This window comes from Stomoxys calcitrans, chromosome 2 (assembly GCF_963082655.1).
Source record: "Stomoxys calcitrans chromosome 2, idStoCalc2.1, whole genome shotgun sequence".
Taxonomy (NCBI): Eukaryota; Metazoa; Arthropoda; class Insecta; order Diptera; family Muscidae; genus Stomoxys; species Stomoxys calcitrans.
The window spans coordinates 144,046,280-144,067,947 of NC_081553.1; the positions used below are offsets into that span (position 1 = coordinate 144,046,280).

At 40.2% G+C, this 21,668-nt stretch overlaps 1 protein-coding gene across 2 annotated transcripts in view; it reads right to left on the bottom strand.

Moving 5' to 3' along the window:
- Positions 1-3,575: 3,575 nt before the first annotated feature.
- LOC106094996 (probable aminopeptidase NPEPL1) overlaps positions 3,576-21,668 on the bottom strand; it is an 80,473-nt gene continuing 62,380 nt past the window's right edge. For both annotated transcript variants that reach the window (XM_059362414.1, XM_059362415.1), the window contains exons 4-6: positions 13,877-14,053; positions 4,035-4,145; positions 3,576-3,961 (exon numbers count right to left, since the gene is read on the bottom strand). In XM_059362414.1, coding sequence (XP_059218397.1) covers positions 3,830-3,961; positions 4,035-4,145; positions 13,877-14,053 — 420 coding nt within the window. In that variant the 3' untranslated portion in view covers positions 3,576-3,829. The remainder of the gene's footprint in view (positions 3,962-4,034; positions 4,146-13,876; positions 14,054-21,668) is intronic.

Below are 21,668 nucleotides of genomic sequence, written 5' to 3' on the forward strand. Positions count from 1 at the left end.
AGAGCGCAAAACGTGCCTCCTGGAAACTTTTCTGCGGACAGGTCGATAGCGTTAATGACGCCGCCAAGATAAAAAAGTTTTTCTCACAAACCCATGTCCAAACTGAAACTTTAGTAGACGATATGGAAGTGAGAGCAGAGACAACGGAGGACATGTTGAGGCTTTTGATGAAAACCTATTTTCCACAGGATACGACGGGACTCACAAAGACACCGGAATCTTGTAATAATGTTATTCTACACCAATGACCTACAGACCTATAAGCCTTACGTCCTTTCTACTCAAAACCATGGAACGTACTGTGGACAACATGATTAAGAGTAGGACAGGAAGAAAGTGGCACAAGGCTCGCCTCTCCTATGGGTTACCACCATGAATAACCTATTACGATGCTGACTGAGGAGGGATTTGAACCCGTCTACTACGCAGACAATGTTATAATATTTCTAAGAGGTAAGGATCCGAACGAGCTATGCAGAAGGGCCGAAAGGGTTGTGCATGTGGCATATGACTGGGCTAGACCCAGAGGTCTCAACGTTAATCCAGAGAAGACTGAAATATGCCTCTTCACGAGGAAGATGAAGGTGGGCGAATTTAACGCACCACGTTTTCTCAATAAGACGATTTCGATATATGACAAGGTCAAATACTTAGGTGTGATCTTGGACCGGAAACTGAATTAGAAGTGTCACATTCAGGAACGTACTGAGAAGGCTCACAGATGTTGGGCACTATGTAGACGGGCCGTAGGCTCGAAATGGGGCCTGAATCCTAGGAAAGTCCGCTGGCTCTACAGGGGCGTTATTAAACCAATACTTACTTACGCCTCAGTAGTTTGGTGGACTGCTATGGAGAAAAAGTGCAACATAAGGACCATACAACAAGTTCAGAGAACATGTTGTCTTAGCATAGGCGGAGCGATGAGGACCATGACTGCGCCTCAAATGGTCCATCCACTTTGTCCAATTTTGGCATACTCTTTCCAACATTTCGTCCGGTATGTTACGAATAAATGCTTCAATGTAGCCTTCCAATGCGTCAATTCAAACGGACTTATCTGTATAGACATGAGCTTTGTCATAGCCCCACAAAAAACAATCTAAAGGCGTTAAATCGCACGATGTAGGCGGCCAATTGACCGGTCCCGAACGTATAATAAAATATTCACTGAACTCGCCTATCAATAAGTCAATTGCTACGCGTGCTGCGGGGCATGTGGCACCGTCTTGTTGAAACCACATGTCATGCAAGTCAAGATCTTGCATTTTGGGCAAAGAAAAGTTTTGTGCTCACCATTCACAGTTACGTAACGATTCGTATCATCTTTGAAAAAGTTCGGTCCAAATATACCACCAGCGCATAAACGGCACCAAACTGTGACTTTTTCTGGATGCATGGTAGCTCTTGCAGTGCTTCTGGCTGATCTTCACTCCAAAATCGACAATTCTACTTATTTACGTACCCATTGAGCCAAAATTGAGCTTCGTCAATCAATGGAATAGCACGCGATCAACTTTCTCAATAGAGTACGCATTTTGACAATAAAATTCAATACTTTGCAAACTTTTTTCGTTTGTAAGACGATTCGTGGTTAAATTATAAACCAAACTGAAGATGTTTAACAGTGAAACAAACACGAAACGTGCGTGAGCTGTTTAAACCAGTGTTGCCAAAAAGATAATAGCTAAAAAATGACCCTTTAGTTAGATTTAGAAGTTATATTGACCTATCTCTTGATGGAAGTTCTTGTAGTTATTAAATACCGTTTTTACATTATTTCGCATTTACTTATTTATTTTAATATACTTTTGCCATTTTATTGTGCATTGTTGACCTTTTTTGATTGCAATTTCGTGGATAGTTCGGCTTGAGGCCCTGTACAATTATTAAAAACAGGTGTCGGTGTTTTCTTCAAGGCGGCAACCCTTGCCGATGAAGAACTCCATCGGGTCAATCCGGTACGTACAACCGGCTGACAAGGGATTGAAAAAGATTATAGTAACATAAAACAGAATTGAACGAAAGCACAGAAACAAAAATATAAATTTGATTTAAATTTAACTTTAAACAGTAAAACAGAAATTTAAAACAAGTGAACTTATTTCTTACACCATACAAGAATGACTGAAGCTTTTTGTCTGTTGCTTATATTTTTGTATTAAGTTTATATAAATTGGTGCACAGTGGTCTGTATCCGTTTTGTAGTTCATCCGTTCGTCAGTTGGGGTGTCAATTATGTGCAACATTTCTAATGTGTATCTTCTTTTGTAATTAGGTTCTTGGGCTAATATCTTGACGTCCTTGAAATTTGGTACATGTCCTCGAGTTGCACAGTGGGCTGTGAGTGCAGTCTTCTGTTCTAAAAGCTTATCCTTTGCCTTTTGATCCGATTTATGAGCGGAAACCTTTGTCTTTTAGTTTCTTTTTGTAGTGTCATTATATGCCATTGGGCATAAATTGGACTTGCCCCCATCGCAGCTTATCTTGCATACCACGTCATCCATTTTGCTCCAATATGTTTCGAATTCTCTTCTCATTTTCGATGTGGAAGGATTTGTCGCTTATTTTGAACACCATATCGATAAAATTTGTTGCAGTGTTGTTTTTTATCCTGCTTGGATGCTTTGAATGGAAGTTGATGTGTCTTCCCCGGTGCTGTGTCTTTTTGGTACCAATCAAGCTTCAATCTGTTGCCTTTCCTATGGGTATAACATATCATTTGTTTCGCATTCCATTGTAAATTGGATATGTTTATTAAATGAATTCAATGTTCGGAGCGTGTTTTCAACTTCATTCTTGTCGATTATGCAAAATATGTCATCTTGCTCGTCAGTTTATCAATACAATTGTCTAGTAGTTCCTCCATGATTATGTCTGCTACAATCGGCGATAATGGAGACCAATTAATAAAAAACACCGACACCTGTTTTTTAATAATTGTACATGGCCTCAAGCCGAACTATCCACGAAATTATACTTTCGCCATTTAAATATTACAATTAGCCAAGAATGCCTTTTTCCAGATTCTTATTTTATATTCTGAATTAATATCTGCAATTTATTTTTGCACTAAATTTTCATATTTTGCTTAATGTAATGGACGTTACATACTAAAAAAAGGTTTTTTCTTAGTTAGAATAAAGTCATTTAAAACGATACACCATAACTTTATGATATTGTTTAATTTTTCTGAAATTTGTCAAACAAAATTTAAGTTGTTCGTTTGAAAAAAAAAAAAACTTTGTTTTTTCGTAACGGGCGTTAATACTTGAACTTGAGATAAAACGACTTATACTGACTAGAATCTAAAAATTCATTTTATTTCAGACATATTTTTGCAAAGCGTAACATCATTATTTTGGAATTATCGATACTAGCATTGAAAGGATTCTACCATTTTTAAAAGACAATGATGCCAATTCGACCAATTATTACGGTATTACTTACATGAAAAATCGAGTATTTTTGGGGCTTTAAGTTCGAGTTTAATAATTTTTCAATTTATTTGTATTAATATATTTGTTTTCGTGGAATTGCCCATATATGTACTTTGCCCAGTAAATGCATTTTGTTAATTTTGAAGTATAGATAGTTATTTATTAATTCATATATCGTTTGAAAATTCAACCACCATGTTTGTCGCATCAATAAAGACAACCAAAAATTTGAAATTAATTTATAGTAGAGAAAACAAAATAAAAAATGTATGGGATTAAAATAAAAGAATATATGTATATGCGGTTTTAAGAGGCCGTAGTAAACTTGCACTACTTTGAGACGATTATCTTGAGAGATGGCAGTGTCGCTTTTAATACCATTTTTAATCAATTCAATCGCGGCAGATACGCTTCGATGGGGGCTCAAAATCATTCCATGCAATAGAGTTCAACAACTTGCAGTTGGTATAGTTACCAAACAAGGTGAGCAGCAATGCAACCCCGTAACCAGTTGCACGTTCGCCCTGCGAAGTAAAAAATAAGAAACAATTTGTAAATCAAATGAATAAATTCAAAATTGAGGTATTTAGAACTTACACAATGGACAGGAGTCGCCATATCAACGTGCATCCAAATGCCGGGATAATCAAACCCTAAATTAGCACCAACGAATAAACCAGCGCAAGAAGATTGAGCGTTGCTGCGATCCTGAAAAAGTAAGTTAGATAAGATTTTAAAAACTTTATATATAAAAATCAAATTGTGTTTGTTTGTTTGTGTGTTCCTTATAGACTCAAAAACGGCTGAACTGATCCAATAAAAGGTATTTAAGTGTAGAATTCGAATCTGATATCCAAAGGTGGGACCAAGTGTATGCGGTCCACCCCTTCCAAAAACAACCGCCAAAGAGGACAAACTTACTACAATAGCAATATGGGGCTCAAGAGAAAGGTCTTTGGGAGTAAATCACGAATCTGATATCAATGTTCGGAAAAAAGTGTGTATGGGGCCACCCCAGCCCCACAATACCACCCATATAGGACGTATTTAGACCACGAATCTGATATCAACATTCGAGACCAACGTCCTTGGGGACGTCCCACTCCAATAACAACGCCCAAAAAGACGAGACAATTTTGGGTTTTAAAGAGAGTACATCTCGATATTGATAGTTTTTATGGCCCATACCCTAAACCGGACATATTTGCTGACTTTTGCAATAAGGAGTTTAAATGAAAGGTATTTCAGATTAGAAAACGAATTTGATATGCAATTTTGAGGCCAATGGCAATATGGGGTTCAAATAAATGATATTTAAGAGTAGAGCTCGATGCTGATATATTTTCAGGGCAAAGTGTTTGGGGGACAACCCCACTCCCCAAAACACCCCTAAATCGGGCATATACTCCAACCACGTCAATGTGGGACTCTAATGAAAGATATTGGTGGTCTTCCCCCCACAAACAACAATTATTTACTGACCATCGCAATATGGGGCTCAAATAAAGGTATTTGGGAGTAGACTACGAATCTGATATCCAAATGTGGGACCATGTAAAGGGTGATTTTTTTGAGGTTAGGATTTTCATGCATTAGTATTTGACAGATCACGTGGGATTTCAGACATGGTGTCAAAGAGAAAGATGCTCAGTATGCTTTGACATTTCATCATGAATAGACTTACTAACGAGCAACGCTTGCAAATCATTGAATGTTATTACCAAAATCAGTGTTCGATTCGAAATGTGTTCAAATTTTGACAAATTTTGTTCAGCGATGAGGCTCATTTCTGGTTGAATGGCTACGTAAATAAGCAAAATTGCCGCATTTGGAGTGAAGAGCAACCAGAAGCCGTTCAAGAACTGCCCATGCATCCCGAAAAATGCACTGTTTGGTGTGGTTTGTACGCTGGTGGAATCATTGGACCGTATTTTTTCAAAGATGCTGTTGGACGCAACGTTACGGTGAATGAACACATTTCGAACCGAACACTGATTTTGGTAATAAAATTCAATGATTTGCAAGCGTTGCTCGTTAGTAAGTCTATTCATGATGAAATGTCAAAGCATACTGAGCATCTTTCTCTTTGACACCATGTCTGAAATCCCACGTGATCTGTCAAATACTAATGCATGAAAATCCTAACCTCAAAAAAATCACCCTTTACTTGGGGCACCGTCCCTTTCTCAAAACACAACTCAAAGAGTACAAATTTTGGGGCCAAATGTTTGAGGACGCCTCATCCCATAAACTCTTCTTAAAATCGGACATCATGACAATATCGAACTGAAATAAAGACTTTTAATATTGGAGTATATCTAGCACTCAAACGTTAATGACCCTTAACCCTGCGAGCGAATTCATAGATCAGTAAAAATCGTATGAGCTTTAGATAAAGGCATTTATTTTCTTATGCTTTTGCGATATACATATATTATTTTCGTAGCATGGTATTTCACTAAAAGCTCTTTAATTGTCGATTATAAATATTCAAAGGCCAAGTTTGTTCCATATAAAGTAAAAGAAGGCACAGCGGAGCGGGCCCGGTTCAGCTAGTAAATTATAAAAACAACATTTGGACAAAAAGACAAGTGGAGACTTTATAACTCATCACTGCCAGATAAAATTTTATAGGATAGACAAAAATGGCAACTTAAGTCTAAGGTATCGCTATATAAAGCCACGTTTTTATAAGAGCTCGATGTCCTGAATTGAGTATTCAATTCAGAGAAGACTGCATACATATTTATTGTCCTTTCATTGTTGTGTAATATCTATGTTGCTTTAGACATTATGAGTATGTTGATCTATCTTTAGTGTTTAACCGGTGAAATTTCTGCAGCCAGTATTACCCTAACCCTCCACTGCTCGGACTATGCGGTGTATGCATCCCTACATAATGGGAGGTGGCCCCCACTGTCGGCAGAGGCGTGTGTGAGTGGGGTGGGAACGAACGAAAAAATGCATTATTTATACACACATAGCAACTATATCGAAATATGGTCCGATTTGGACCAAATTCGGCACGAACATAGAGTGGTCTAATAAATAGAAGTCACTGTTCATTTTGGTTCAATATAGGTCTCTTTGGCAGCTATATGCAAATATAGACCGATCTGATCCATATAGAAGACGGATGGCGAAAAGCCTAACATAAGTCACTGTGTCAAATTTGTGAAATCGGATAATAAATGAGCCTTTTATGGGGCAAAGATATTAAATCAAGAAATCGGTCTATATGGAAATCTGGACCGGTCTGGGCGGTTTTCAAGAAGAATATCGAGGAGCCTAACACAACTCGGTGTTCCAAATTGCAGCGAAATCGGACAAAAAATCGCCTTATATAGGTCCAGGACCCTAAATCCAGAGATCCGACCATATGACGGCTATATCCAAATCTGGACCGATCTATGCAAAATTGAGAAAATATGTCAAAGGGCCTAACACAACTCACTGTCCTAAATTTCAGCCAAAACGGACAATAAATGCGCATTTTACGGGCTCAAGACCTTAAATCGACAGATCAGTCTATAAGGCAGCTATATCCATATATGGAGGCCATATCAACAAAAAAAAAAGAATAAATTCAAAATTTCAGCCAAATCGGATAATAATTGCGCCTTCTAGAAGCTCAAGACCCAAGATCGGTTTATATGGCAGCTATATCAAAACATGAACCGATTTGGCCCATTTACAATATCAACCGACCTAGACTAATAAGAAGTATTTGTGCAAAACTTAGTGCGCTTTTGACCGACAGACGGACGGCATGTCATGACGATCAAGAATATATATACTTTATGGAGTCTTAGACGAATATCTCGAGGTGTTACAAACGGAATGACGGAATAAGTCTCCCATTTTATGGTGGAGGGGATAAAAATTACAAAACTATTGGGTTGCCCAAAAAGTAATTGCGTATTTTCCATATAGTCGGCGTTGACAAATTTTTTCACAGCTTGTGACTCTGTAATTGCATTCTTTCTTCTGTCAGTTATCAGCTGTTACTTTTAGCTTGCTTTAGAAAAAAAGTGTAAAAAAAGTATATTTGATTAAAGTTCATTCTAAGTTTTATTAAAAATGCATTTACTTTCTTTTAAAAAATCCGCAATTACTTTTTGGGCAACCCAACATTTCGTATAGAGAAAGAAGTACAAAAAGTTATGATATTTACTTGTAATGTATTGCAAATATCCATCCTTTGAGCGAACAATCCAGTGCTTTTCGTCGGTCCAGTAGAAGTGAAGTAAAAAGATAAATTAATGCATTGGTCTATGAGACGCAATACGCCTCCAGATGTGCCTGTGTTTGCGAGCCTCACCTTCACTACAGACGGCAATTAAATTTTCAAGGAAAAGATTTTTAGATTTAAACCACTAAGGAAGGGCAAAAATCGGCCGGAGCGACTGTATAATACCCTACCTATAAGTACAATGTGGGAGATATATCCAATGCTGAACCAATTTTGATGGACCTCGGCGAGCAAATATGTTCAAACTGTAGTAAGTACGGTTGACAAATTGCAACATTATTGCAAATTGCCCAAAATCTGACGAACATATATATAGGAGCTATATCTAATTCTAAACCGATTTCGAGCAAACTTCTCAGAACTTCGTACGAAGTTCTTTTGAATCAGAAAGTGATTCTGAGTCGATCGGAATACTTATGGGTCAACTCTCTTCCTTTTGGGTGTTACAAACAAATTCACCGCTCGCGGCTCACTTTTCCTTTATCCATCATTATGGTTTCACTTCGCTCACCCTTACACTGTATGGCAGCGAATAAGGCTGAAGCCAAAACATATGTTAATCGATTGGATACCAAAAGCGATTGCACATCATTGCAAACCGTGTTGTACTATATCGTGGAGTATACATTCTTCGCGCGGTAGGTATATGGATTTGCGAACCAGGAGGTCCATAGTTTTCCAATTCATGCACATCTGATGCGGTTGGTTGAAATATTGGATCAAATGATGCACGAATGTAAAGATGGCTACCCAGTCGATATTTCTGTCTGGCTAATATTCAGGTAATGTAATAATCTTAAAAAATTTTTTTTATTAGCACCGCACAGTTTATTCACGAAACAATTACTTCTAAAACTTACATTAGATTTTTTTTTTTAATTTTATTGTATGTGAAGTCTTCCATTTACTTAAGATTTGGAAGACTAAGATGGATCCTAGTATTGAAACATCAGGCAGTACAGGGAATGGAAACTCGATACAGCCCAACAAACAGGGAACGATACAGCCTAACGAACAGGGAACGATACAGCCTAACGAACAGGGAACCCGTTATTTGTAAAAAAAAATGTGAATTATACATTTTCTCCACAGTTGTCAACGCCAGATGCAATAGTGGTGAGACAGGGCGACGGTGAAGCATACCTGGCATCACTTTATCTGCCTTTCAACTCTCCAACACCGCCACCCACGTTGGAGCTGAAACGGCTGATGAAGCAAGCCAAACAGACAGGAAACGAGGTACTAAAAGGGTGCGATGCGACTCTCACCATATTTCGTGGGGTAGTACCAACACTAATAAGCGGGGCCAAGCCCTCGAAGGGTTCTTGAATACGTGACGTGACGATATGTTTGAAAAATCTAATCGATGAGGTTCAGGTTTGGAGGGTCTCCATGGAACACTCTTTCTCTGACCATCGTTACATTAGGTTTAGAATAGCACGGCCACCGCCGAATTCGATAGGCTTCCGGAATAAGTTGAAAACCAACTGGACAAAATTCGGAAGGCTACTCAGAAGAAGACTTGGGCAAGATGATTTAGATTGTCCAAGCATAGAAGACATTGACGAAAATGTCAACAGAATTACGACATCACTGGTGGGGTCTTTCGAATAGTTGTCCTTTTCGGGAAAGGAAATCAGCCTAAGAAAAATCGTAGATGAGCGGAGAGATTCCCAATATTAGGAAAGAGGTCCGCAGACTTTTTAACAGAGCACGTCGTAAAAAAGCGGAAGTTTATTGGGATGTGTATTACATACGGCTAAAGGAATGTACCCATATCCAAACTGAAACGTTAGTAGACGACATGGGAGTGAGAGTAAAGACAACGGAGGACAGGTTGGGGCTTTTGATGAAAACCCATTTTCCACAGGATACGACGGGACTCACGGAGACACCGAAATCTTGAAATAATGATGTTGACCGAGGGTTTATAATTACGGAATTTATGGTAAAGGAATCCCTAAGGAGCTTCAAACCATTTACGTCACCCGGACCTAATAGAATATTTCTGGCGTTACTACAGAAAGAGGCTACTATCTGGTGCCTCACCTGGCCAATATTTTCACAGCGTGCCCGGGACTTGCATATACTCTGAAAGCCTGGCAGAAGGCAAGGGTGGTATTTATACCGAAGGCAAGTTATGCGACACCACAGGTCAACAGACCTATAAGCCTTACGTTCTTTCCACTCAAAACCATGGAACGTATGGTGGACACCATGATAAATAGTAGGACATCCAGCGAAATGCTGAAATACAAACAGCATGCCTATGTCAAGGGAAGGTCGGTGGAAACCGTCCTGCACGAGATTGTGCATAAAATAGAAGAATACTTCGATGCTAAAACGTACACCCTGGCGGTACCCATTGACATTGAGGAGGCTTTTAACAACCGACACACTGATACAATCCTTAGACCAGTACCGGGTGGACTCAGTAATAAGAGACTAGATAAACCATTTGCTAAAGAACAGGTGGATACATGTGTCCCATGATATAAATCTATGGGAGAAAGTGGCAGAAAGAGGAGGAGGAATTTTAGCCCGTCTGCTACGCAGACGATGTTATAAATTACAATACTTCTAAGGGTTAAGGATCCGAACCAGCTATGCAGAAGAGCCGAAAGGTGCTTGCATATGGCATATGACTGGGCCTGTTCACGAGGAAAACGAAGGTGGGCCAATTTAACGCACCACGTTTCGTCAATAAGACGATTTCGATATCTGCCAAGGTCAAATACTTAGATATTATCTTTGGCAGGAAAGTGAATTGGAAAGCTCACAGACCTTGGGCACTATGTAGACGGCCCGGAGACTCACGCTCTACAGGAGCGTGATTAGACCAATACTTACTTGCGCCTCAGTAGCTTGGTGGACTGCTATAGAGAAAAAGTGCAACATAAGGGCCATACAACAGCTTCAGAGAACATGTTGCCTTACCATAGGCGGATCGTTGAGGACCACGTCCACTAGGGCACTGGAGACTATTCTAGATATCCGACCTATTGACATACAGATTAAATGTGAGGCAGCCCCTGTGGCTATGGGACTTAAGGCGATGGGAGAATGGAATTAGGATGGGAACAGCACATACCATCGTAGTATAATCGAGGCGACGATAAAAAAACCTGGAAGGAAGGGAAGAGGTTTCCGATCGGATACCTGAGATGAACCTTGAGGTCGAGTGGGAGCCATTACTGCCATCGGCATACTCTTGGATTGGAACACTAATATTGTCATCTGGAAAATCATGTTACATGGATGGACCTACCGACCGTTTTGCTGTTCCACAGTGTTACATGCGCTTTCGTCGCTCATGCCCCAGTCCTCTGGCCTTCACTGCCAAATCGCCTGCCCTTTCATTCCCCTTACTCCGTTATGGTCCGGCACCCAAACGATGCGGATTTTGCCATCCTTTGCGAAGGCGTTAATCTCTTTCTTACACTGTTCGTGACCTTACCGTCCTGCTTGTTATTGCCCTTATGGCAATTTTACTGTTCGCACACATGTTCACACTCGTCGTCCTCGCGTTAGCACCACACCACCTCACCCATTCCGTTCTCCGCCCGTAGGACCATATTATGGTCAGGCAGTCTAAAACCTATCTCAGTCCCTGGGTTCTCAATGTAGACCCCCAAGAACACTCTGTCCTCTAGCTTTGATCCATCCGTGTAACATGATCGACCAGATGGCACAATTAGCGTTCCGGCAATCAAAGAGTATGCCGCAGGTATCAGTGGCTCGCACTCGACCTCAAGGTTCATCTCTGGTAGCCGATCGGAAACCTCTTCCCTTCCTTTTAGGTTTCCTATCGTCGCCTCGATTATACCGCGATGGTATGAGCTGCTCGTATCCTCAATCCATTCTCCCATGGACTTAAATCTCATAGCCGCAGTGGCTGCCTCACACTTAATCTGTATTATAATGGGTCGGATATCTAGAATACTCTCCACGTGGTCCTCAACGCCCCGCCTATGCCAAGACAACATGTTTTCTGAACCACTTTTTCTCTAAAGCAGTCCACCAAACTACTGAGGCGTAAGTAAAGAAATGGTCTTATCACGCTCCTGCAGAGACAGTGGACTATCCTCGGATTCAGGCCCCATTTCGAGCCTACGGCCCGTCTACATAGTGCCCAACATCTGTGAGCCTTCTCAGAACGCTCCTGAATGAGACACTTCCAATTCAGTTTCCTGTCCAAGATCACACCTAAATATTTGACCTTGTCAGTTATCGAAATCGCCTTATTGAGGGAACAAGGTGTGTTAATTTGGACCACCTTCGTCTTCCTCGTGAACAGGCATATTTCAGTTTTCTCTGGGTTAACATTGAGCTCGTTCGGATCCTTGCCCCTTAGAAGTATTATTACATCATCTGCGTAGCAGACGACTTCAAATCCTTCCTCAGTCAGCATCCGTAATAGGTTATTCATGGTGGTCACTCATAGGAGAGGCGAGCCTTGTGCCACTTTCTTCCTGTCCTACTCTTAATCATGGTGTCCACAGTACGTTCCATGGTTTTGAGTAGAAAGGACGTAAGGCTTATAGGTCTGTAGGTCATTGGTGTAGCATAACTTGCATTGCCGGATTTGGGTATAAATACCACCCTTGACACTCCTGCCAGGCTTTTGGAGTATATGCAAGTCCCAGGCACGCTGTGAAAATATTGGCCAGGTGGGGCGCCAGATAATCTGCCTCCTTCTGTAGTAACGCCGGAAATATTCCATCAGGTCCGGGTGACTTAAATGTTTTGAAGTTCCTCAAGGATTCCTTCACCATAAATTCCGGAATTATAAACCTTCGATGAACATCATTATTCCCGTCATATTCTGTGGAAATGGTTGTTGTCTTTGCTCTCAATCCCATGTCGTCTACTAACGTTTCAGTTTGGACATGGGTTTTTGAGGGAAACTTTTTATCTTGGCGGCGCTATCGACCTGTTCGCAGATAAGCTTCCAGGAGCCACATATTGCCGCTCTGGTAATCGTATTGTATTCCTTGAGCCGTATGTAATGCACATCCCAGTAAACTTCAGCTTTTTTACGACGTGCTCGTTTAAAAAGTCTGCGGACCTCTTTCCCAATATTGCGAATCTCCCCGGTCATCCAAGGTTTTCTTGGGCTGATTTCCTTCCACGACGAGGACAACTATGTTCGAAGAACCCCACCAGTGCAGTCGTAATCCTGTTGGCATTTTCGTCAATGTCTTTTATACATGGACAATTTAAGTAGTCTTCCGAATTTTGTCCAGTTGGTTTTCAACTTATTCCGGAAGCTTATCGGATTCGACACTAGCCGTGCTATTCTAAAACTAATGTAGCGGTGGTCAGAGCGATGGTCATGAAGCCCCTCCAATACTGAACCTCATCGATTAGATTTTCCAAATATATTGTCACATCTAAATCCTCCTCCCAAATCCTATTAACAAAGATAGCGGTGTTACCAATATTAAGTGTTATTAAGTTCTTAGTACTCAAGGACCCTCCACGAAATGTGGTCAGAGTTCGCATCCCACCCTATTAGCACCTCGTTTCCTGCAGCTCCGACGTTGGTGGCGGTGTCGGAGAGTCGAAAGGCAGATAAAATGATGCCAGGCATGCTCCACCGTCTCCCTGTCTCACCACTGTTGCATCCGACGTTGACAACTCTGGGGAAAATATATAATTCAAATTTTTATGACAAAAAACGCAGGTCCTCGACCGAGTACCAGAGTTAGCATAGAATAATTGGTAGTTAATAATATAATATAATAATATGAAACCGAATAAGTTAAGTTATCCAATTTGTTTCATAATAATAACTCATTGAAATGAAAATATTTATTTTTTTTTTAAATTTAATTAACAATAATCTTCAATGGAGGCGTAGAAAATAATGTTAGTTCAATGCTATATTGATACACATTTTGTTCTGTTCCACATAATACAAAATTCCAAAAATGGTAAAACAAATTGAATGTGGAACAAAACAGCAACTAACTATTTTCGGAAAATGGGCGAAAGGCGTTTATTTCTGGATGGAAAAGTCTCAAAGTTTAAGGGAACATTCTTTTGCAATGTATGTATGTTTTAAGTAATTAAGACTCCAACATAAAGTGCGTTTTTCTTGATTGCACAAAATGGCGCATGGAAACAGCTAGCATTAGGCCGATGATATGTGTGAGTGCGTCTGGGAGTCTGTTTAACTACTTACCGCCACAGAGTTCTTCATATCGGCAATGGCTGATGCAAATTCGGAGAAATGCAATTCTGGGCAATAAATTATGGGAGCCAATAAATCTCCAGATTTGCGTCCAGCTTCAAGGGACTTAACTTCCCATTCCTCGGAATTTGTCAGTATGGCTCCGTGGTATTTTCCCGTAGCAATACCCTGTGAATATTAAATAACACACAGTTAAATGTGACTGAATACAAACAAGTGGAAAAGTCAATTAATATTTATACAATCCTATGGTAAATATTCGTGTCCTGTAAACTCGCTTACTCATAATAGAGCCAATAATAGCCCGATTTTATTGGAAATGAATATAAAAATTACTCAATTTTGCAAAAATGTATAAAAAATACCCCAACAATTTATTGTACTTGAATCAAAAACAAGTAAAAAAGCACGCAAAGATCGGCCGAGCTGAATCTTGTATACCCTCCACCGTGATTTGCATTTTTAAGTTCTATACTTTATAGAAAAACATGTTTTGTGCTAAATTTATTCGTTCTTGAAATGATTCATACAATCGGATATTGTCCGACTGCAGACCATAGGGTAATCTGTGTCTATTGTTGTATAAATAGAAAAACAAAAACCCCTTTTTTAAGTTAGACATACAATGTGATTTTTATACCCGCCACCGAAGGATGGGGTATATTCATTTTGTCATTCCATTTGCAACACATCGAAATATCCATTTCCGACCCTATAATGTATATATATTCATGATCGGCGTAAAAATCTAAGATGCTCTAGACATGTCCGTCGGTCTGTCTGTTGAAATCATGATACATTCTTTAAAATAGAGATATTGAGCTGAAATTGTGCACAGATTCTTTTTTGGTCCATAAGCAGGTTAAGGTCGAAGATGGACTATATCGGACTATATCTTGATATAGCCCCCATATAAACCAATCTGTCAATTAAGGGTCTTGGGCCTATAAAAGCCACATTTATTATCCGGTTTTGCTGAAATTTGGGACAGTGTGCTACGCCATTCGACATCCTTCCTCAATTTGGTCCAGATCGGTCCAGATTTGGATATAGCTGCCATATAGACCGTTCCGCCGATTTAGGGTCTTAGGCCAATAAAAACCACATTTATTATCCGATTTTGCTGAAATTTGACATACTTTTGCAATATGGCACAGATCGGACCAGATTTGGATATAGCTGCCATATAGACCGAACTCTCGGTTTTAGGTTTTGGTGCCATAAAAAGCGCTTCTATTGTCCGATGTCGCCGAAATTTGGGACAGTTAGTTGTGTTAGACCCTTCGACATCCTTCTTCAATTTGACACAGATCGGTCCAAATTTGGATATAGCTGTCATATAGAGCGATCTCTCGATTTAATGTTTTGGGCCCATAAAAGGAGCATTTATTGTCCGATTGTGCCGAAATTTGGGACAGAGAGTTAAGTTAAGCCCCTCCACATATTTCTGCAATTTGGTCTAGATCGATCAAGATTTGCATATAACAGCCATATAGACCGATATCTCGATTTTAAGTCTTGGCCGCAAAACATGCGCATTTATAATCCGGTTTAACTGAAATTTGACTCAGTCGATTATGTTAGGCTTTTCGACATCCATATGGTCCAGATCGGTTTATTTTTAGATATATCTACTAAAAGGACCAATATTTTGTTATACACAATTGAACCAAGTCATTGTTTTATTAGTATTTGGTCCAAATCGGAACATATTTCGATATAACTGCTATGGGACATAAGGTATGCAATTTTCACCGGATTTTGATGAAAGGTGGTTTACATTTAAACTACGGATTTAAAATCAAAATCGAACTTCCGATTTGTAACCACAAAGTTTTCTTATTGTCTAAAACAGTTCGTTTGAGTAACTATCCGATCATCAATTCCAAAACAAGACGGCGGAAGTTAAAATCCATGGATTTGCATGAGGGTCTATAGTTGTTGTTGTAGTAGTGTGTTGGGTTCTTTTTTCGTCCGCCTAGTTCTGTTGAAAATCCAGAATCATGAACTCTGCGACTAAGTTAGGGTGAATCCAAAGGGATCTGGCTTTGAGTTGAGTGGCTCTGGCTGAGCAGTTAAACAGGTGATGTGTGGCGTGTGGTCCCGGATCTTAGGTCGAAACACATATCCTGCATGTTGGCATAAACCCTTGCTCTGTAGAAGTTTGTTTGGCTGCATAACTACTCTGGTTTTTTGTTGCACTTTTTATCAAAAAGTGGCTCAGGCAATGTGTAATCCACACTGCCTGGAACATCGGACATTTTATCAAGGAAAACACAGTGCCCTAGCCGCCGTTGACCAAAGAGAAAGCTCCCTTAGCCTCACAGCAGTGGCAATTTGTCTAGCCACTATGTCCGAAGGCATTAGGTTCAGAATTAAATTCAATGCATAAGATGGTGTCGTCCTCATACTGACACTGCGTTATCCTTAATACAATGCCGAAGTTCCAGGCAGTGTGAATTACACCCTGCATGAGCCACTTTTTGATAAAAAGTATTGTACTACTATTCCTGATAGGACCAATTGGAACTACAATAACCCTGGCAATAGAAGTTATATAGACTTCAACACAGATGGTTCCAATCTAGACGACCAGTTGGACTTTGGGGTGTACTCTGAAAAACTAGAACTGGTCATACCGCGAAGATTACCCGACCACTGAAATGTATATCTAGCGGAGATCTTTGCAATAAAACAAGTGGAATAGCAAAGATATATTTTGTCCGTCATGGCAGGTCACTGTCTGATTCAAAAACTTGCTGTCAGACTGAATGTTGCCATTAACGACTTTTGCCGAAGCTGTGGGGACGTCGAAAAAGAAGAGACTATAGAGCATCTGTTGTGTGTGTCCCGCACTGGCAGTCAGAAGAATATTTACTTTAGATTCTGATTGCTTTGACATCTTGTCTGATTTAGCGGATGTGTTTATAAAGTAATCTGGATGGTTCAACGGTAGGATCTAGAAGGCATTTTCCATTTCCCGTTCCTATGGTATCATAATGCACGAAAAAGTCTTGGTGGGTTTGATGGCCAACGCCACTTAAACCTAACCTAGGTTAGGTTAGGTTGGAAAGAGGGAGCAGATATTAATCCACCCCATGCCACTATGGACACACACCTAAGCCAGTAATCGGCTAAAAACTATAAAGTAACCTCTAAAAAGAAAATTTTAAGTTTTTTTAAGCTAACCTAACCTATGACGACGTCCTCAGAGCGGCTGCGATGTACAAAAAAGCCATTTTTTTTATTCCGACTGAGTATGAGCCCACAGAAGGTGGTATTTTAAAACGTCGTCCACCAGACCACAACACCATATAGCCGAATCCATCATCGACAAGGACTGACGCCTCAGTATACAAGTCGCTGCTTCAATAACAATCATATAGCATTATAGGTCTGACAACTTTAGTATATACCCAGTGCATGAAAAGCGGTTTAAACCCTCAACTTTTGCCAATGGCTCTCTTGAAGGTGTACAGGGCATGGTCTGCTTTTCCAAAATGTTTGTTCTAAAGTTCGATTTCCTGTCCAGCAAAACAACTGGGTATTTTGCGGATTTATAAATGCAACATTTTCTTCTCCCAAGGAGACAAGTGCCATTATGGATAACTTGTATCTCCTGCTGAAAAGAACTACTTCTGTCTTGCACGGATTTACGCCAAGACCACCAGAGCTTCTCTAAAAATTCTTAAAAACTTTCCCCTATCCGCGACCACTTTTACACTTTTTTCCAAAGACAATAATCTATTGTTAATGACTATATTCCAAGGTAGAGGAGTTAGCACACCTCCTTGAGGTGTTACTCTGCTGACCAAATTTTTTATATCCCAACAGATCCACAGCCTGCCGTAATGCATCTTTTAGTAAGTAGGTTTGGTTGAAAAGAGAGTGCGGATATTAATTCGCCCCATGCCACAATGGACATTCACCTAACGGCTTGTTGTGCGCTCTAAAGGATTCCGTGTTACTTACCTAATCCTTAATTGTTTTCCATACCACGCCCCTAAGTTGGCCCATGTCTGGTATTGTGTCCCCACTTAAGTACCGGTGTCTGTTAGCTGCGAAGGCCGGGTAATGACATAGGAAATGGTCCAACGTCTCATCATCTTCCCCACGTACTATCACTTGCCGCACCGATTTTGCATAAGTGAGCTCGTAGTCCTATTTGTCCCGTTATTAAACCGATAGCTATACTGACCTCCTTCTGACTTCTTTTCAGTAACAGCCTCTTCTTTTCCAACCCGGATCTGCCCATAGCAATTTCACCGTCCTAAATAAACTTTCGTTGTTGATCCCTAGAAACTACAGCTTTTTCATGATTGACGTTGGTTTTACATTACTGAAAGCACCTTGAATGTCAAGAAATGCTATCGAGAGAACCCTCTATGTAGGCTACCAGGTCGTGAAGGGCTGTTTCAGCGGACTTACCCTTACTATATACATACTGTTGATGAGACAGGCATTTCCAGGGATCTTTGCTTTAAGATACGTTTCTATCAAACTCTCTTGAGTCTTCAACATAAAGGATGATAGACCAATAGAACGAAAATCTGTTGCCTTCGTGTAGTACGGTTTCCCTGCTTTCGAAATGAAAATTACATTTATGTCTTTTATCTCATCCTACCGATATATACGACTTGTTTACGAAAAACTACATCTCCCTAACCAAGAAACCGGTCTATCGGATATAGCTTGTAATTCATCCGGTGATACATCATCAGGGCCTGGCGAGATTACCTTCGCTAGCGAGACTACCTTACCTAGATTTTTATATACGTCGTGGTTTAGAACCCACCCGGACGGGTCAAATATATAATTTGGAGGAAACTGCTATATATGTCTCACAAAAACTGAAGAATACAGCAATATACAACCTTACCTCTAGCCACTTAAGTAGGTTTTTTTTAGAATAAAACTGCCCGAAGTCATCAAACTTCTTCACTAAGATATTTTCTGCAAGAAAGGGCAAAGGCACGTCCCTACACCTTTAGAAAAGTCTGCTGAAAATAACAAACACTGTCTGCGGATTTAAAGTAGTTAATACGATGCATAGCAAATACAAAGTAACCGTTTGTGGAGCGGACGTATTTTTATTTCACTCCTCGACGAAAAAAATTGAGGACCGAGAAAGCAATCCGGGGCAGGACGAAGGAAAAAGAGGAGTATGCACGGGCAATGCAGTCGGTTGAAAGTGCAGGATGCTTTAAGGGATAGAACTGACATTCCAAGCACTTCTACAGAAGCTGGAAAGAGAATCCCGAAGATCTCCCGGAGGGAGGGGTGGGGCGCACAGTTTACCCTTGTGAGAAAGATGGACATCCCATAGCTGACAAAGGCGACGGTCTTCATCAAGGGTGAGGGCGGCAAATTCGTGACAGAACGCATGTTGAAAGTTTTCTTATGGTGGCCATTGATTAAGTCTCCGTGACAAGTTTGGCTAAGACTGAAGGCATGGCGTACTACGGGAGCAAGGCAGTTATTTTCAAGATTGGGAAGACTATGAGAGACAAATATCCTCATATTGAGCCATCAGGCAGTTCAGTGGCAGGACACTCAATGCCGCTTAGCGAACAGGGTGTCGACGATCAGACAATAACCGACTATCTCAATATTGGGAAGACTAAGATAAGCAAAGATCCTAATACTAAAAGATCAGGCGGTGCAGGGACGAGAGACTCGACACAGCCTGACGAACAGGCACCCCACGATGGAACCATCACCGATTTTCTCTACACTCGGAAGACTAGGATAGATAAAAATCCTATTATTAAAATATCAGGCAGTGCAGTGACAGACAACTCAATGCAGCCTAACGAATAGGGAGCCGACGCTTCAACCATCACCTTCTCCCAAGAAGCCCACTTACTAATATTGGAACATCAGGCTGTGAAGGAACGGTCGACTCAATATGGCCTAAAGTACGGGGACCTAACAATTATATGGAACAATTGCCGATCATAATATTAAACATCAGGTAGTGCAATGACAGAAAACTCAATGCAGTGTAAAGAACAGGGAGCAGACGATGAGCCCATCACCTACTCCTAAGATGCCCATTTACTGGAAGTCCAATGATTGTGGTCATCCAGATAAACCTCCATCGGAGAGAGATAGCTACACACCCTATGGTGGAGAAAATCAGCGAGGACAAGATTCAAATTGACTTAATTCAGGAGCCATGGACGACCTGGAACAAAGTTTCTCGACTGAACCATATCAACTACCAATTATTCTATGATAACACTGGTACTCGGCCGAGGACCTGCGTTATTTGTCATAAAATTTAAACTATTGTAGTAACGCTTAATATTGATAACACCGCTACCTTTTTTAATAGAATTTGGAGAAGACTTGGGCAAGATAATTTAGATTATCCAAGCATAGAAGAAATTGGCGACAATGTCAACAGGATTACGAATAATGGGGTCTTTCGTATATAGTTGTCCTGTTCGAGAAAGAAATCAGCCCAAGAAAACCCCTGGATGACAGGGGAGATTAGCAACATTGGGAAGGAAGTCCGCAGACTTTTTAACAGAGCACGTTGAAAAAAGCGGAAGTTTACTGCTATGTGTATTACACACGTTTAAAAGAATACAATAAGATTACCAAAGCGCCAAAACGTGCCTGGAAGTTTTTTTGCGAACAGGGTTAATAGCGTTAATGACGCCACCAAGATGAGAGGCAACGGAGGGCATGTTGAGGTTTTTAATAAAAACGCATTTTAACATGACGCAACGCATTTCCAGCGAACTGCTCAAATAAAACCAGCATGCCTATGTCAAGTGAAGATCAGTGGAGAATGCCCTGCACGGTCATTCAGTCGTATGGCAGCTATATCCAAATATGGTCCGATCTGGACGATGTTCGACACAAAGGCGTAGAGGTCTGTCAAAACTCACTGTTTAAAATTTCATTAAAATTGGATGATAAATGCTCCTTTTATGGGCTCATTACTCTATATGGGGAGATCGGTCTATATGACAGCTATATTCAAATATGGTCTGAACTTGACTATATTCAACAAAAGGGTTAAGGGTCCACCAGAACTCGCTGTGCCAAATTTCATTGAAATCGGATTTTTGCCTGTTAAGGCGAAGGTCATATAATTTCACAATGTTTCGTTTTGTTTCTCTTTCGAGAAAGCCAGAGATCACAGTACACACCAAACACTAAGGGACGCGTTTCGTCATTTCGTTAGAATAACTCGTAGGTCATATTAGGTGTGGAGGCTTCAAGGGCCATACATTGGAAAGTCGTACTTATACCGAATGTACCGCGAAAACATGTCTACGATGTTAACACGACACTAAGCCAAGTCTGGCACCTTTCACACAACTGTTCTTTTCCACCGCATGTATTTTGTTTGTAATGATAGATTTTCTTTCTATACAACTACTTAGCTTCCATGGCATACACATGTCATTTGTGTGCATCTTTACGAAGTTGTATTAATTAATTAAAATGACAAAACGAGAATTCAGAGAAATTTCATATTAAATTATGTCTTAGAAAAATGTTTGTTAAAGCTTGTCTTTCGAAACAATTTTTATAAAAATTTTTTTTTGCAAGAAGAAACTTTTACGTTAAAATTTTGTAAATTTAATTTAATTTTTGCTTTAGACAAAACAAGGGCTACGTACCTGACGGAAGCTGTATCTAATACTGAACAAATTTCTATGAAATTCATCAGTTATCAGAAGAATTATAAGAGAAACCTTCGTGTCAAATTTTGTGAAGATCGGTTAACAAATTACTAAATTATTGAGCATTATTCAAAATCGGA